Here is an 18,706-nt window from a genome sequence, read left to right on the forward strand (position 1 = left end):
AAAACAACAAACTGGGGATTTGATATTTGTAGATATGGAATAGCAGAGTGTCACAAAACTCTAGAGTAATAAGACCAGCTAAAGAATTTGCACATTACAAGCCACTTCCTCTTAGAAATATAAAACTTGATAATCTGAACAATAGTCTACTGTGCTGCATAAAGGTTTGGTCTATACACTGTACATCAAGATATAGTTCGAAAAAACAGGTTTCACAGTTTTAAAGACTTTATTTAAAGTATAAACCGCTTTTAAAACACGTCATTACATAAATTATTCTTTTTGAGAGTGACTATTACTTGCCCCTGGCAGCGAACTGAAATTAATACAAAAGCAAAATGAACATTTCTTACATATTTTTACAAAAGAAAATTAACTCATCGGCTAATGTTCATTTTGAATACAACTGGTGACTCCTTCATGATTGTCATATAGTACTAAGAATAATAAATAAATAAAATAAAAAAACGATAAAATAAAATAAATAGCTCTTGATACTAACTGAGTATGTTTTCTGGACTCCGTGACGGGTGTTACTCTGATCTCCTCTGTACAGAAGTGCCTTGGTGAAAGTCTCACAATTTCTACCGCGACTGAAAAGTACAAAACTACGGCATCTAACGCAACATCCTGAAGTATTGTGAAGTCTGACACATAATGTAGTAGCATGATTTTTCTGCCCATTTCAAAATTAAACAATGCTGTGTGATAGGATACCACTGTTCACAAATATAGCCATATTTTTTTTTAAACTGTATATATATTTTTTCAAGTCGATCTTTTTCTCTAGAGTTCATTAACAGCTGTTGAATTTGTTGAGGGATTGCCTGTAGTCTGGGGCGTTGCTTGGTTGGATACATACGCTGTCTCAGTAGTCAAAGACAGCTCTGTTTGTGGTGGATGATGGGGGGGGGCCTGAGACAGGGAGATGACTCGTATGTCGGACAGCCGTTCGATGTTGCGTTGCTTGTTGCCGTTTGTCATTTCCTCCTTTGACCCATAGTTGTGATTGGTGACCGCGCCTTCATTTTGGTCCCTTTGCCTACAGTTTCTAGTGAAGACAAGCCGTCACCACGGCCCCCGGCAGACTACGACTCCACTGTGTGTATGTTCCGTAGCTTTCGGGGCCGCTCTCACTCAGTGTGACCCAAAAAATATGGGTGAAATTATCAATATCTTTTTTAAAAAGGGGAATCTTCTTATTCATTAAGCAACAGATTTGTTCTTCAAAGTTCGTCAGTGTTTAAAAAAAAATAAAAGAAAGAAAAAAACACTTGACTAAACTTTAAAATTTTTGCCTGTGGCAGTAAAAGTAACAATAATATATATTTCTTCTGATAAGTTCTTCTTTTCAAAAGTCCCTGCAGCGTTCCGTGAGTAACCCCGTTTGTTGGTTAATTCTCCGCGGGTTAGGAGAGGAGTAGGGGGGGGGGGGAAAGAACCAAGATTATTGGAGAGTGAAAGTGGGGGATTGTGGGGGGACAAAGCCCTGGTGGGCTGTTACCTTTTCCCCATCTCATTCTGTCTGAGGAACTGGATGTTGGTGCTGCTATCAGCCAGTTCTGGGTACTGCTCCACAGGCAGGACATAGTACCCGTCATATCCCTGCACCCTGCCTGTCGTTAGCAGCTGCTGTCTCTCTCCCTCTGTCCACAGACGGCTGCCCTCCTTCCCATCCCTGGCCCTCTGCTGCTCCCTGCCCCAGGCCCCAGCCAAGGCCCTCTGCCGGGCCAGCTCCAACAGTCTCACCTTCTCCTCATCCACCACATCCAGGGCGAGCCCATACCGAACGCTAAGCGCTAACGACGGAGCGGAAAACTCCACGGTTGCTCCTCTCCTGGACCGGCCGCTTACCGTCACATTTATGCCACTCTCCAGCGCTTTGCGTCCATTAGTGAGTCCCAGGGCTAACAGGTCGCTGTCGGCAGAGCCCACTTTGACAAAGAAGTGATAGTCCTTCCCGTCCTGGGTATAATGTGTGCCCTCCAGATAGAGGGCGCCATTCAGCACCAATGCCACTTTGCGGCCGTCGTCGCTGGCTATGGCCGACACGCCGGCCACCACATGGGCCTCCTTCACTGCAAACATCACCCCACGGCCTATGATGGGTGTATTGGTGCCAAACCAGTGGCCAGGCTTATCCCTGCGCCCACGCCGTTCCTTGTTGAGGAGACGCCCCTCAAGGGCCATGAAGGCTTGGTTGTGACGTTCTGCTGCTTGCTGCACACCTGTAATAAGCTACAAGAGAGAACGAAAAGGGAGTTCCAGGGACCCCCAGAAGCAAAGATTTGAGTTACAATTGTTCGCTTTAATAATATCCATGTATTCAAAGATTTGGACAAATTTTCAAGTTTTTTCAAAAGAATTGCAGATCTACAAGCGCATAGCGCGGTACTCGGTGTCGCGCTATGAGCTTGTATATCTGCTATTTTTGAATATCCAAAGTATAAAATAACGGTTATAGCTAAAATGACACAGATGCGTTTTCGGATTGAATGGATTAATGTACTATGATAATAATAACAACAACAACTGTCACGTAGTGCTATACAGAAAATGTACACTAGGTTGCTATATAATATCTAATTGTCTTTCTCCCGCATGAATGTATATTTGGTATAGCTTCGGTCGCTAATTTATTCATCCATTTGTTCTATATTCTGTATATTTTGCTCTTTTGGCTGCAACATACAGTAAACTACGTATATCTCAGTAACCTAGGGAAGTTTATTACTTCTACTACTACTGCATAACATATTACTACTTGTAGTACCTTACTTGTATTATAACCATTTTCTTTACTACTTGTAGTACCTTACTTGTATTATAACCATTTTCTTTATAACATACGTAATATATTTTATACTGCATTTGTTGGACATTACTTAGAGCACAGATTTCAGCATGCTCATCTTGAATGAAAAGTTTTAAACAACAACAATGAGAGGAGTTACAGCAGTTAACCCATTCAGTCCGGGAACGCATCTGTGTCATTTTAGATTTCTTTGGCTATTCAAAAATAGCAGATCTACAAGCTCATAGCGCGGCACCGAGTAACACTATCTACAAAAAAATAGCAAATAACTGCCGTAATCCTGGATTCCACTGTGGACTGGATTCTGTAGATAAAGCGATTTTGTAGCCAGATAAAGGACCACAATGGAAATACGCATTTTGGCTTTATTGTGTTTTTTATTCTTTTAATGATTTCTTATAATTTCAATCAATCAATTCTTTGTTTGTAGCGATTGTAATCGTTCACAGACATGGAGTAAGGGAATATCTGATTTCTGTTACTGGCCCCAAATCCTTGGAATATGCATCAAAAACACTATGAGTTCACCTCATAGTAATATAATATTGAGTCATATTCTGATGTTTAATTGCCAATTGTACTGATTGTAACAGACACTATTTTAGATTTTTATTGTTTTTATGCTTATTGTTTAATTAATGTATTTACTTATTTTTTTGTCATTGTCAAATTATTTTAGAATTTTGTTTTTATTTATTTATAGCCATGCATTCTTCTTTTTTTGCTATTAGATTTTAACTACTTATACCTGACACAGTCAGATATAGCTGATCTACGCATCGCATTGTGACACGTTGGGCTTGTAGATCTTCTATTTTCACCATGCGTATAAATTAAGCCTAGGCCATTTTTTGAGAATGTTTGCTTTGAATGACACAACCAAAGTAGGGCTTTGGGTTAATGTGGTTAATTGTCTCCATAGTGTATGTCTATACCTCAAGACCATAGCATTTTCCAGAGGTTTTAAATAAATAAATAGATGATGATGATGATGATGATGATGATGATGATGATGATGATGGCGACATACCTGCCCATTCTCACAATGCTGGCTGGCCTGCAGCTCGTAGGGAGGCTCAACGAAGTACAGCGAGTGGCGAGGGAACCCTGGGATTATGTTGCTGAGTTGGAAGCCAAACATTACCAACCAGCTCTTCACATCTACAGTGGCACATCAGAGGGAAATCAGATAAAAGTTAAGTTAAACAACAAAGACATGTATTTAATAGCACCAAAATGTAATCATAAAACATTATGTTGTGAGGCATTTATCAGCATCGTAAAAGAGAAGTCATTATGTGCAGAGGAAAAGATATGTGATTTGTTGTTTGTTGACTAAGGTTCATGGCATCTACTATGTTCTTGTACTTAGTAAATCCCTGTGGTTTAGAGCATGCGCTATATGCCTAAATTGTCAATTGTAATAGCGTCCATATTCTGGAGCGAACATTCGGCGAAAATAGCTGATTTACAAGCTCACAACATGTCCCGTTGCGGCTATTTGCGGAAAATAGAATTAGTGTAGAGGGAAAAAATCACCAGACCAAGTATAGAGCCCTGGGGAGCCCGCTCGGTCAATATTTGGGGCCAGCGACCCCCAGGTGTCCTTGAAGGGGTTCCAGGGGGTCCCCAGCAAGATTTGTTAATATAGAATGAAAATCAGTTTAACTGTAATATTGAAATATAAATAAAAAAAATTACAGCACAAATCTTGTATTCGGGTCCCTGGCACAAAATATTTTCAGATGGGGGTCCATGGCCAAATACATATCAATTTGGGGGTCCTCGACATGAGAAGGTTTGAGAACCACTGCTCTAACCTGTGACGTAGTTCTTGATGTCCAGCATGTCACTGAGGGGGTTGTTGTTCTTGAACATGTACAGGTTGAAGGGTGCAGGGTCTTTGCCGATCTTGGGCCAGATGGCGTAGTCCGGTGAGGTCCAGCGCCCGGCCAGCACGTCGTAGTCCCTCTGGGTGAAGTGGACCAGCTTGGTCAGCGGGTCATACAGACCACCGTGGAAGCCCACCACCAACTGGAACTCTGGGTTCGAGTCCAGGTACACCTCCCCGTAGGCTGTGTACTGAACCTGCGTCACACACACATTCATTTTGAATGACTTGCATTATTTATTCCTGTTTACTTAGATTAGATAATAAATCCCATTATCTGTTAGATAAGCAATCCAATAAAACTTCATAAGCTACACCGTATTTAAATATATGTAGATTTTCAATTACACATGCATTATTTACATGCAGGAATTATCTTGCGAATACAAACATAAATCAAATGATGGCAGCTTATCTGTGATTCAAGACTTGTTATGAATTATGAGTTATGACAAGGTTTGTTACCTGTTTGATCATCTGTCCGTTGCTGCTGAACACAGCGAGGGGAGTCCCAGTGTTGTCTGAAGCGATGTAGTACTCCTCTCCACTGCTCACCTCCATAGCAAACAGATGGCCCTGATACAATCATACAGATAATAGTTTTAATTATACCATCGTACTGATACCGTCATAGAGATAATGTCATGGAGTCATTCACTCTTACCGGTCTATTTCATCATTTAAACAACTGCTCACATAGTAATATTAGTATTAATTTAAAAAAAAAATCATTTGAAATATGGAGATACAAGGTGCCTTGCTGCCTGACAGCAACACAATGTATAATCAAAGCCATTCATCTTAGTAAGTGTTGTGAGTACCTGAATAATGATGGAAAGAGAAGTTTACTGTCAGGTTTTTCAAATGAGCTCCACGAACCAAATGATGGCTCTCTTTAACCACTTAAAACCTTATAAACTAGAAATATGTGAATGCATACCTGCAGGTCATAGTAGAGTGAGGAGATCTCTGAGCTGGAGTGGTTGAAGATGTGTGTGACCCTGGCTGGGTGGTTGAGGTCAGCGTAGAAGAACTGAAGGTGCTGTCCCAGGCTGTTCCTGGTGGACACCCTGCGGCCCAGCCCGTCGTAGTGGTACTGGACGCTCCAGCCGCCCGGCCCGCGACTGTAGGCCCGAAGCAGCTGGCCTTTGGAGTTGTAGTCGAAGACGTCCGCGCCTCTCTGGCTGAGGAAGCCGTCCTCGTCCAGGCGGTACTGGACGTCTCCCAGGCGCGTGATGCGGTCTCGCAGGTCGTAGCGGAGAGGCATGAGGCGGGCGCTGTTCCCCGGGTTCAGAAGGTGGAGGTTGCCGTTGAGGTCGTAGCTATAGCGCCACGTGGACCAGTCGTTCACCTGGATGAGAAGGAACAGCATGTAAATATACAAACTTTTCTTAGGTCATTTTCCCAAATGCTCCTCGACATTCCCCCAACAAACCTTAGAACTAAAGGTGACCGGGCATTTTCTGTTATTGCGCCCATACTCTGGAACAAACTCCCACTGCACATTAAGTCCAGCTCCACCATTGAAAGGTTCAAATCCACCCTAAAAACCCACCTCTTCTCCATTGCCTTCAGCTCAGTCTGAGGACAAAAGGGATTAAAGGGATATTTCACTTTCAAAAAACTTTTGGTCATTGTATCATCTACTCAGGCCTTTGTGAGCCCCCCAGACAGTTTTTAAGTTGCTCAATTCAGTATTTAGATATTTGATATTCCTTTTATCAGACACGCCCCCTTCCTATACAAACCCATTATAACTTCAAACTCCATTTTAACCATGTTAGATTCATCTAAAACACCCGTCCTTGGTTCTGGTGACTCATACCGCCACCCTAATACGTGAGGGGGCCGTGTTTTTTCAATTACTTTTTTCATTTCTTTTTTATATTTCTTTTGGAAAATGAAAAAAAAAAAATCAAAAAAAAAAAAAAGAGAAAATTAATAAAAAAAACACGGCCCCCTCACGCATTAGGAGGGCAGGGTGAGTCACCAGAACCAAGGACGGGTGTTTTAGATGAATCTAACATGGTTAAAATGGAGTTTGAAGTTACAATGGGTTTGTATAGGAAGTGGGCGTGTCTGATAAAATGAATATCAAATATCTAAATACTGAATCGAGCAACTTAAAAACTGTCTGGGGGGCTCACAAAGGCCTGAGTAGACGACAAAAATACCAAACGTTTTTTTGAAAGTGAAATATCCCTTTAACCTATGGCCATTGAATATATTGAATGTATTTTTTCTTTTTGTATTACTTTCATGCTCTCCTATCTTTGGTGTTTTTGTTTGAGGTATTGCTTTATGTTTCTTTTACTATGCTGTATTTTATTAGGTTATGCTATTGTGAATGTAAAGCAACAGAAGGTCAACTTCTGTTGTTTTTAAATGTGCTATATAAATAAAGGTGACTTGACTTGACTTGACTAACTATACGAAACAGTATAAACATTGCATTATTGCTTATGTACAGTAGTAACATTCAAAGCAGCTACTGTTTACACGTTATAACTATATTTGAAGATGTACTCTTGTTTCTTACTCTATTTGTCTTAATGTTTTTGTTTTTTTAAGATTTATTTTTGGGCTTTTTATGCTTTTATTATTGATAGGACAGTAGGCTGACAGGAAATGGAGAGAGAGAGATGGGGAGTGACATGCAGCAAAGCCCGTCGGGATCGGGACTCGAACCCGCAACGCCTGTCAGGCTACATTGTAGCCTAGGTGCCCGGACTGCTATGCCAGCGGTCCGGGCCTTGTCTTAATGTTTTACATTGCACATCCTTACTTAGCTAAGGAGTTATGATTTCAATATTATTTTCTTCCTCTTGTATTAAATATTTTTTTCTTCCTTGGGAACTCAAAATGACCAAACTATTTCCCCTTGGGGATTAATAAAACATCATTCTAATAATCACATCAAAGAACAAAGTGCAACAACAAATCAACATCAAAATGCTAAATATTTGCACAAACAGGCGTACCTTGACACCACTGAGCTGCCCATCTCCATCATACTCGTAGCGGTACTGGGTGGTGTTGGCGTAGGGCCCGATCTTCAGCTCTCTCTTCACCACACGGCCCATGCTGTCGTACTGAACCGTCATCCAGTACATCAGAGACCGGAAGATCTCATACTGCACCTCCTTGATGCGTCCGTGGGTATCAAAGTGTTTGCTCAGCGTCATGACGGCTGTAGTGATGATCTGATTGATGTCGTAATATATGACCCCAAACTTCCCAAAGTGCTCCACCTGTCAGCAGAAATAGAGAACGTTACAGAGAGGGTGAGTCATTGTTTTGGTCTAAAGACTGGTACAGTGTGTGTGTGTCTCTATGGTGGAGAGAGCACATAGAAACTGAATACCTTTGTTTAACTGAACTGTATATGAGTGTTGCTGTAGAATAGATAGTAATAATAATAATAATAATAATAACTAGAAAATGTGCTCCTCGGAGCACAAGTCTCCGCCAGCAGACTATAGCAATTATATTATCATAGCAATAACTAATGAGATACAGTAGAGTAAAAGATATATACTGTAGTTAAATAAAAAGGTGTATGTTAAAGAAATATTTATTTAAAAAAAAATGATTTAAAAATCATATTTTGTCTTCTAATGTTTAAAAATATGTTTAAAAAAATGTTTAAAAAAATGTTTAAAAAAAGATAGGATGAAAAAAAGAGATCCAAAAAATTATTTATTTATGTATTTCTTACAAAAATGTATATACTATGACGCATCTGATATATATCAATTATATTATAATAGCAATAACTAATGAGATACAGTAGGGTAAAATATATATCTTTTAGTTAAACAAAAAGTTCTAATAATTGTCTTAAAAAATAAAATAAGATGAAAAAAGAGATTAAAAAAAGATTAATATATTTACGTAATATTTACGTATTCCTTCAAATAGAACAGACAATAATTTTTTGAAGTGACACACCTTTTTATTATAGGATTGTATTTCGTCATGCGTCCCTCTAGCCAATCAGAGACATTGATGTCAACATATTGACACGTATTAAGAGTTCGGCTTTGTTGTGGGATCATTTCAACTCTAGTCCTCTTCTACGTTACAATTGTAGATGAGTATGCTTTCTTAGCTTTGGCCTTCTGCGCCTTTGCTTGACCAATGTTAGGTGTTCTCAGAGGGAAACACACACGCACAGACGGGTGACTTGGACTTACTGAAGGTACTGTTCCAATCAAGTCTGATTGATCCTGTTTTACCTCACTTCAAAAAGTAGGGGCTTTTTGAAGTGACACACCTATTTATAGAATTTTATTTCGTCACACGTCCCTCTAGCCAATCAGAGGCATTGGTGTCAACAAATTGACACGTGTCACGTGGAGCTTGCCCAATGTTAGCTTGGCTAACAATGTTTGCTCACACAAAGCGAAAACATATTCTCCACCTTCGGCGGAGACAATAATAACAATATAAGATTAATATGTAATATTATTGTTATTATTATTAATTTGCAAAAGGAAATGTATACTTTTCCTAACTGCAATTCATATTGCATTTCCATTGTGTACACCTGTCATACTGTAGATTTCAGCACTATGAAAGAGTAGATTGTACCCTAGATCAGTGACATCATCCCAAGATCAGTGACATCATCCCTAGATCAGTGACCTCATCCCTAGATCAGTGACCTCATCCCTAGATCGGTGACGCACCTTGCCAGAGATCTCATCATAGCGGTAGAGGTCGACGGGCAGTGGCGTCTCGCTGATAACCGGCTTCATGCTGGCGATGCGAAAGCTGTTGTCGTGGTAGGTGTAGTCGAACCGGGCGTTGACCATGCCCTCCTCACTGAAGCGGTAGATCTGCTTGTCGATGAGCGGGCCCATCTTGCGGTAGCGGATGGTGCATGAGAATCCCCCGCTCTGCAGGTTCACCATCTTCAGCACGCCGGCCGTCTCGTCGTAGCCGAAGCTGACGGCAGTGCTGTCGTACACGATCTCAGCCAGCTTGGCCAGCTTGCCGTACTTGTAGAGGACGCGGCGGCCGGTGCCCAGGAAGTACGTGGCTTGCGGCCTGCCGTCCTCACTGAAGTCGTGGATGATGGAGGCGTTGCTCTCCGGGGGGTTGTAGGTGTTGCGGATGTAACCCACCGACACGTGGGTGAACATGGTGTGGCGTGCCACGCTGGGCATGGTGACGGCTGTGACGCGGCCCGAGGCATCATACTCAAAGATGTACTGCCTCTGACTTTGTAGGAGCAGCACCATGGACTGGAATGACATACAGAGGTTAATTTAATACCAACATTTCCTTCTGGCCTTTTAGGAGTCTGTAGACATTGATGACTTTCCTCCTGTAGAGGTATTATTATTACTTCTCGCAAGAAGTAATAATATTTTCATTTTGCTGATGTTTACAATTAACCATGGTTAATTGTAACATCAGAAAAATGATCCTATAAATCAGCGGTTCTCTCGGGTAAAGGTACCCCCTTTAAAATGTTCGTAGAAAATTGCATGATTAAACCATAGCTAAAATGCTATGAATGAATGATAACCCACCTTCTCAAGAATAACATTACAAAGAAATGGAGTGTACAGTAAGAGTTGCAATTAATGCCTCTACAGTTTAAAATAAATGCAGATTTATTTTAAACTGTGGCCATAACATTTCAGTAAGTCCAGTTTTGAAGTCATTACATAAAAATAATGTGCAGATAAGTATTTTATTTGGTTTTACAGTTTACAGATCAGCAGGTTAACACGTTTGTCAATGTTCTATCAAAATAATAGTAAAATAGTAAAATGTTCTACTTAAATTTTCTACTTTCCTGCGTATTCCTTCTTTCATTTTCTACTTTCTTGCACGTACGTGTACCCTTAGGGTATACGTACCCACATTTAAGAAGCACTGATATTAATTATAGGTCCAAATTGATATTCTCCCTCTCTATTCTCTCGGTATCCCCCGGTGGCTTTTGATCCTTCCGATGACAAGCTTAACTCTTTCAGTGCCAAGAGTATTTTCATAAAGTACTCCCAAACTGCCAGGAATTTGCGTTTTTTTTTATTTTGTAATTTTGTAATTTTTCATTCAAATAAATGATCTGATTGGGGTTTTAAACCCATAATACAGTTCTACCAGTAGAGAGCAACAAATCGACACATTGATGATCTCGCTGGCTCACTCGCCCCCTCCCAAACAGGCTCACGTCATATCCGGTCAGAACCGGATGTTGACATTTTCGACAATCGTTGATCGCGCTAAATTACGATGCGATACACGACTACGATGACTGATCGTCACCCAGACCAAAGAGAGTAGACGTGGACCTCTCCGTTCGCTTTTTATACCGTGTGAAAAACCGTGACTTTCCCTATTCTGGCCGAAAATCACCGGAGAAAAACAACGTGACCCGGAAATGATTTTTTTTTTTTTACATCCGGCTCCGGGTGAGTCTGATGTAGTCAGGAAGCGAAAGTGATCATGAAAAATAAACAGAATAACGCGACCACAGTCAAAAGTAAAAACTCGGGATTTCTCGTGCTGGCACTGAGGGTACTCGGGAAAAACTCGGGATATGTCGGGGCGTGGCACTGAGAGAGTTAACGACAAAGGCATAACTTACTTTGTCCAGGTAGCTGTAGCTCCAGACCTTGCCGTCCACAAAGGACCGGGACAAGATGCGTCCCTGCGGGTCAAACTCGGTCCTCTCGCTCATGCTGCCTCTCTGCAGGCCCACCAGCTGTCCGGTGGAGGAGTAGGAGACGTTGACCACAGCCAGGCTGCTGCTGGGGAGCCACATGGCCGGGCGGCCCTGGGCGTCGTACATGATGCGCAGCGTGAACTTGCGGTGGTCGTCGTAGATCTTCTCTGTGCGCGTGTTGCGGTCAAAGTCAATGGAGAGGAGGTTACGACCATGAGCCTGAGGGAAGGATTTGAAGATAATAACCGTAAACGCATGCCGATACAGATATCATTATTATTCAGTGGTGGGAAAAGCGCTCAAATGTTTTGCTTAAGTAGAAGTATCAATACTGCAATGTAGAAATACTCTATTAAGTGAAAGTCCGGAATTCAAAATTCACTTGAGTAAAAGTACAAAAGTATAGCTATCAAAATATACTTAAAGTAGCAAAAGTAAAATGTTTGAAAATAGCAGATCTACAAGCTCACAACGCGTCGCGATACGACACGTTGTGAGCTTGTAGATCGACTATTTTCAAATAGCGTTGGTATAAAATAGGCCTAAAGTGGTTGATGTATATTTTATAATGTAATATATTCATATCTGCAAAATAACTAAAGTTTTCAAATAATTGTAGTGGCGTAAAAGTACAATATTTGCCTCTGAGATGTACTGGAGTAGAAGTAAAAGTATAGACAATTGGAAATACTCCGGTAAAGTAAAAGTACCAAAATTGTACTTGAGTACAGTACTTGAGTAAATGTACTTAGTTACTTTACACCACTGTTATTATTATATACAAATAAAAAAAGGCATTCCTAAAAACAATGTCACTGAAGTTGACAAGGATGTGTTGACCTCACCCTCAGCTTCCTGCCGAACACTGTCACCTTGCCCTTCGTCTGCTCCTTCCGGAGACGCCACTCAATGGAGTTGAGGCCGTTGTCCGTTGGTAAGGTGATGTTCCTGCGGCCGATCGTGGGGCTCACAGAGCCTGCCAGGATGTGGGGCTCCGTGTGGTAGCTGATTCCCATCCCATTGGCGTACATCACCCTCAGGGTCCCGTTGTTACAGAGCTGGTAGCTGTTCCTGACCTGATCTGCAGGGGCGATAAACGAGACAGGAAGCAGGATTCTGTCAGCATGGCTCGGTGATCAGTTATAATAATAATATGAATAATATGAATAATATTAATAACAGCAGCAATATGCTTCAAATGGTTGCTTATGGTTGTTGCTTAGTTTTTTTTGGGGGTGTTGCCGGTTCCAGATAAATAAGTTAGATGCTGCATAATATGCATATGGTACAATTAGATCATATAATATAAGGCAGAACATTTAGAAAGCTGGGTGCTAGTAAGCAACCAAAATGACAATGACACAGCAAGGACAGACATGCTTTTCACTAAGGTCAAAAGGGGTATGTCCGACATCTAAAAACTGCTGGAATGATGGCAACGATGTGATTGAAGATAAGATGAGATTGTTTTTGGCCGCAGAAAGGTCTGGCAGAATGCAGAAAGGAGAGGGGACTTTTATTTCAGCTACAAAAGGTGATAGGATCAGATGGGCCCTGCCTCAGAAGCCTCACCATAAACGACAGTGATCCATAAAGCCAATTTGTAATAAAGCTCCAGGCAGCATTTTAACAACACCTCACTCTGACAAGAGAAGCCTTTTCCATTGACTCGGCAGCTTGGCTACATAAATCTTCTCTGCCCTCTCTATCGGAGCAATCTCTGTAATAACACAGAGGGAAAGGACGAGGGAGAGAGAGAGAGAGAGAGAGAGAGAGAGAGAGAGAGAGAGAGAGAAGAGAGAGAGAGAGAGAGAGAGAGAGAGAGAGAGCAACTGAGAAAGAAGAAAGAGTGAAATGACAGCTTGAGGCGTAAGGAGGATTCGTTGTGCAGAAGTTAATGAAGGGAGAGACAGAAAGCAAGCAGTCAGGTGAAAAAAGAGCAAAAGGGAAGAGAGATAGGGAGGGAGAGAGAGAGAGAGAGAGAGAGAGAGAGAGAGAGAGAGAGAGAGGGGAAGGGAGGCAGAGAGAGAGAGAGAGAGAGGGCGAGACAGAGGGTAAGGGAGAGAGAAAGAGAGCGAGAGCTGGCTAAGTGAGTCTGTCAGGGAAGCCCTCCCTGGGTGTTCTGAAACATACGGAACATTGTGAAAACCTCAAATTAGTTATCTCACTAAACTTCCCCTCCCTTGTTCTCCAGCGGACCGTTGAGCGGGGCCTGAATACATCTGTAGCTTATTCTCATTCTCCAAGGCTCCCCCCAGAGCCCAGCGCTCCAAGGACCGGATTCAGACTTATGTCACGGCGTTTTGCGAGGGGTCAGGAGAGGACAGCCAATTATTCTCCTACCTTCATGTTCTCTAAACAGGCAGAATAAGCTTAGGGATCATGGGAACTGGGTGAAGGCTACGTGGGCGACTCTGTGTGTGTGTGTGTGTGTGTGTGTGTGTGTGTGTGTGTGTGTGTGTGTGTGTGTGTGTGTGCGCGCGTGCGTGCGTGTGCGAGCAAGGGCGAGAGAGAGAGAGAGACATTTAGAGAGAGAGAGAGAGAGACAGCTTGGGGATGAGGAGGATTCACTGAACACAAGTTAATGAATTTGGCAGTCATGATATCCAAAAGCATGAGGCTAACTGGGAACAAGAAGTATAGAGTGATTCTACACAACAAGGTGACGATCAGATTGGGGGAAGGGAGTGGATTGAACACACAACTCCATGTGAAGATTATGCTAAATTCAATTAAAGCCCACTATCTATTTCTACACGCTGTGAGTTTGACGGTAATCTAATCCTCCCATACATGCAGGGTTATTAATGTGATGGTTATTTTATCCCGCCAATAAAACTATGCATAAAGTGGGATTTACATAAACCAGGAAGAGGGGATTTACCTCTGTCTCACACCTGGAATGCTGTCCTCAAAAGATCTGGTGTTATCTTCCACAATAACACCAGGGGGCGATACCTCACCACTGGTGGTGAGGTAAAAGGTCATGGTCATTCTCTAAGGTCATGGCTGTACACAAAATTGGGTTTCTTGGAAGCTCAATTCTGTTCATTCTCTACAATATTCTGCATATTCTTTTATATACTGATTTACTGATTTGATTTGAATGACATTTGAATATCGTGGGAAAAGTACATTTTCTTCCGTAATATAATTCACAAATTGAAACTTTCATATATTCTAGATTCATAGTGCATAAAGTGATTTTGTTTTAATCTTGATGATTATGCCATACAGCTCATAAAAATCAAAAATCCTTATCTCAAAATATTATTATATTACATGAGAACACTAAAAAAAAAGATTTATAATACAGAAATGTCGACCATCTAAAATGTATGTTAATTTATGTACTCAATACTTGGTCTGGGCTACTTTTGAACAAATGATTTCATCAACGGGGCATGGCATGGAGGTGATCAGCAGTGGCACTGCTGAGTTGTTATGGAAGCCCAGGTTTGCTTTGATAGTAGCCGTAAGCTCATTTGTATTGTTGAGTTGTTAACTCTCTCAGTGCCACGCCCCGAGATATCCCGAGTTTTTCCCGAGTACCCTCCGTGCCAGCACGAGAAATCCCGAGTTTTTACTTTTGACTGTGGTCGCGCTATACTGTTTATTTTTCATGATCACTTTCGCTTCCTGACTCCTTCAGACTCATTGGGTTCCGGTTTCATGACGCAGATTCCGTTTCCGGTTCTCATTTTTTTCCCGCGGTCATTTTCGGCCAGAATAGGGAAAGTCACGGTTTTTCACACGGTATAAAAAGCGAACAGAGAGGTCCACGTCTACTCTCTTTGGTCTGGGTGACGATCAGTCATCGTAGTCGTGTATCGCATCGTAATTTAGCCCGATCAACGATTGTCGAAAATGTCAACATCCGGTTATGACCGGATATGACGTGGGAGGGGGCGAGTGAGCCAGCGAGGTCATCAATGTGTCGATTTGTTGCTCTCTACTGGTAGAACTGTATTATGGGTTTAAAAACCCAATCAGATCATTTATTTGAATGAAAAATTACAAAATTAAAAAAAACAAAAAACGCAAATTGCTGGCACTGGGGGAGTACTTTATGAAAATACTCTTGGCACTGAAAGAGTTAATGGAAAAGGAAATCTGCATCTCCATAAAGCGTGTCAACATATGGAAGCACAACATGCTCTAAAATATCCTGATAGATAGCTGTGTTGACTCTGGACTTATATATATATCAATACTTCACTTTTTGAATTATATTACGGAAGAAAATTAACTTTTCCACGATATATATTTATATATTTTTATATATATTTTTAGAAGGATCTGTAAAGACTGGTCATAGTTCACTTGTTTTTCTTTGTTTACTCGTGTGTATGGTGGTGGAGGTAAGGGATGGGGAATATGAGGATAGTCAGTGCACTGTGATGCTTACAGTAAATGTTTTTCCCAATGGCAGGGATAGGGCCTGCCCAGTTTTTTTTTCTACAGCCCGGATCTCTCACACACACATGCACTGGTGCTGGTTATTGTACACTTTTCAGAAATAACAAGATGTTGTGAAAAGAATCACCAGTATAATGAGACAGACAAATACAAACAATACATGGAGGCTCTACCTTGCACAACAGTGTACGAAGCTTCCACAGACGACAGGTTGGTGATGACTGTGACGTCATCGTCTCTGCTGGAGCTCTCTATGTCGATGTTGATGGAACGCTCGATCTCGCGGTGCAGACTGGTCACCATGCCCGTGGGGTACGTTACGTTGGTCAGACGGCCTTCGCTGTCGTATCTGGGGATGAGAGACATGAAACCCAAATTGGTGAAGAGGAGACAAACACATGCAAAAATGCATACATGCATGCAAACATGCAGCAAGCAACGGATTACAAACAGAAAATCGGTCACTGATCAGCAAATTCATTAAATGAATTAATTTAGCTGATCAGTCATACCAAATTTGGGTATGACTGACTGTAGTGATGAATCAAAACACTAGGGGGCAGCAGTGGACCTTGTATGGCATAATGGCAAATGGAGTGCAGTGGAACATGATGGAACGTAAAAGAGGGGAAAGCTCATGAATTGTGTATTCAGCTTGTTCAATAGGCCCAGATAGACTGGCAGATGTACACCCACAGAACCGACGCACACAGGCAGTGATACGGGCACCTTAGCAGCTGGCATCACACTCACTGGTAGAAGGTGGTCCATCCGGTCTCCTCAGCTTTGGCGGCCAGGAGGCCTGTGCTGCCGCTGTAGCCCATCAGAGCTACGTCCTGACCCAGGGCCGAGACGCTCCGCAGCCCCCCACTGGGGTCCAGTCCCAGGGTCACCACCTGGTTCTCCGGCAGCAGGACAAGCCGTAGCAGACCGGCGCCTCCTCCCTGGCCCCCGCTCTCCCTCCTCACCTTCACGGTGTTGTTGCAGTTATCCACCAGCGTGGTCAGTTCTCCGTCGGGGCCGTAGGTGAAGTTATACAGCGGCTCCCCGGTGACCAGGCTGACCGTCTGGATGTGTTGCCCCTCCCCGTTGAACACGTACAGCTCCTGCTCGCGCGGCGATGCCACCTCGTACTGCCCCGCCCCCGCCCCAGAGAGAGCCGCCCCGGAGACGGCGGGCCCGGGCCGGTTGGCCCGGACCGCCCTGATGCGTATGTTGTTGAGGTCGGCGATGAACAGCGTTCCGTCGGGCGACGTGGCCAGAGAGGCCGGGGAGTTCAGGCCGGCGTCGGTGGCGTAGCCGTCGTCGCCGTAGAAACAGTTGCAGTTGACGTCGTTCTTGCAGTCGCAGTCGGAGGCGGCGCCCGCCAACAGAGAGATCTCTCCGTTAGTGCTCACCTGGGGAGATCAAACAGACATGAAATAGGACAGATGGAACGAATAGGACAGATAGAGCAGGGTAGCAGAGCATTCTTTCTAAGACTTATCAAAACACAGTCAGTAGTGTGTGCATGGATTAAAGCAAAAGTATCACGACTGAAATGTTTTGTTAAATCCTAATCTGCGATTTGTGAAACATTGTGAAAGGACCCCCAGCACCACACACACACTAGCACTCTGTTTCCTAAACAATTAGCACTATATGTAGAATTATGATGTTTTGGTATTTATCATTCTAAACCCATGTTCTTGCTGCAGATTTCTTGGCTGCTTTTGCTTTTATGAAATATCCGAGACCATTAGGGTTTTATGGAAGAAGCTTCTGAACACGATTACAATAGCTAATATGAACTCTTGAAATACTCTAATAACTGAAAATAGCCTATCTACAAGCTCACAATGTGTTGCGCTTCAACGCGCCGTTAGCGTGTAGATGGGCTATTTTTGGTGCGCAGCATGCTTCCATAGAAGTCTTCCATGGAATCTAAATGACTCAAATCAGTCGTGGCGACTTAGAGCTTCAAGCCTCGTGTGTGAGGAAGCCAGCCAACCTCAGAACGTCTGATTTCACCCAATGAAAACGCCCCACCACCTCCTCAACAGCTGCAATGTCAGTTTCGCTCGCCAACAAATCTAACGTCAGACTGACAAGAGTCATTATAAAGCAACCGGGCAGCCAAATTGTGGTGTAATTGTGTGTGACATACCTGTCTGACGCGATTAATCTTTTTCTCGTCCGTCTCGGCGATGTAAAGGATCCCGGTGTGTGACAGGGCGATGGCGGTGGCGCTCTCCAGGGCAGCGTGGATGGCCCGCTTACTGAGGCTGTAGTCGATGCCCGGCACTTGGCAGTGCATAGGACGACCTGCTATGATGCTGACCTGTGGACATAGGGGGAAGAAGTACTCAGATGTTTTGCTTAGGTTAACCCATTCATTCCGGGAACGTGTCTACAAATGTCGTCTAAATCCTAACAGTTTTCTGAAAAACGGATGTCGCCATATCAGTGGTGCTCAAACGTTTTCATATAAAGGACCACCCAAAATTAGGTATTTGGCTGCCAACCCCCATCTCAAAATATTTAGTTCCAGGGACCCCCCAGAAGCAAAGATTTGAGTTACAAATGTTTGCTTTAAAATATATATTCAATGATTTGCAATTTTTTTCAAAAATAGCAGATCTATAAGCTCATAGCGCAGCACTCTGTGCTCATGATGATAATGTTCATATTAAACAGAAGTACTTTAGGCCTACTGGCAGCGTGCACAAAGAAACTGATCTGTCCAGCAATTTGCGAGCTCCACACACGCACACGCACGCACACACACACACACACTAGGACTAGCCACTCTAGCCAGCCGTAATAAGGCTTTTCTTTTTTTCTTAACTGTGAATCATGCAAATGTACTCCAATCTATTCAGAGTCCAAGAATAAGAAATATAATAGCTGGAAATGA

The 18,706-nt window shown here is 42.6% G+C and overlaps 1 protein-coding gene across 1 annotated transcript in view; it reads right to left on the reverse strand.

Moving 5' to 3' along the window:
• Nucleotides 1-1,500: 1,500 nt before the first annotated feature.
• tenm2a (teneurin transmembrane protein 2a) overlaps nucleotides 1,501-18,706 on the reverse strand; it is a gene marked incomplete at both ends in the record, with an annotated part of 243,147 nt that continues 225,941 nt past the window's right edge. The window contains 12 exon segments of the mRNA XM_080416486.1: nucleotides 1,501-2,238; nucleotides 3,846-3,976; nucleotides 4,636-4,903; nucleotides 5,172-5,282; nucleotides 5,647-6,057; nucleotides 7,688-7,957; nucleotides 9,398-9,955; nucleotides 11,314-11,610; nucleotides 12,237-12,472; nucleotides 15,984-16,159; nucleotides 16,564-17,207; nucleotides 17,957-18,130. Coding sequence (XP_080272612.1) covers nucleotides 1,501-2,238; nucleotides 3,846-3,976; nucleotides 4,636-4,903; nucleotides 5,172-5,282; nucleotides 5,647-6,057; nucleotides 7,688-7,957; nucleotides 9,398-9,955; nucleotides 11,314-11,610; nucleotides 12,237-12,472; nucleotides 15,984-16,159; nucleotides 16,564-17,207; nucleotides 17,957-18,130 — 4,014 coding nt within the window.

The sequence above is a fragment of the Gymnoscopelus braueri genome (genome assembly GCF_963280865.1).
Source record: "Gymnoscopelus braueri genome assembly, chromosome: 20".
Classification (NCBI taxonomy): Eukaryota; Metazoa; Chordata; class Actinopteri; order Myctophiformes; family Myctophidae; genus Gymnoscopelus; species Gymnoscopelus braueri.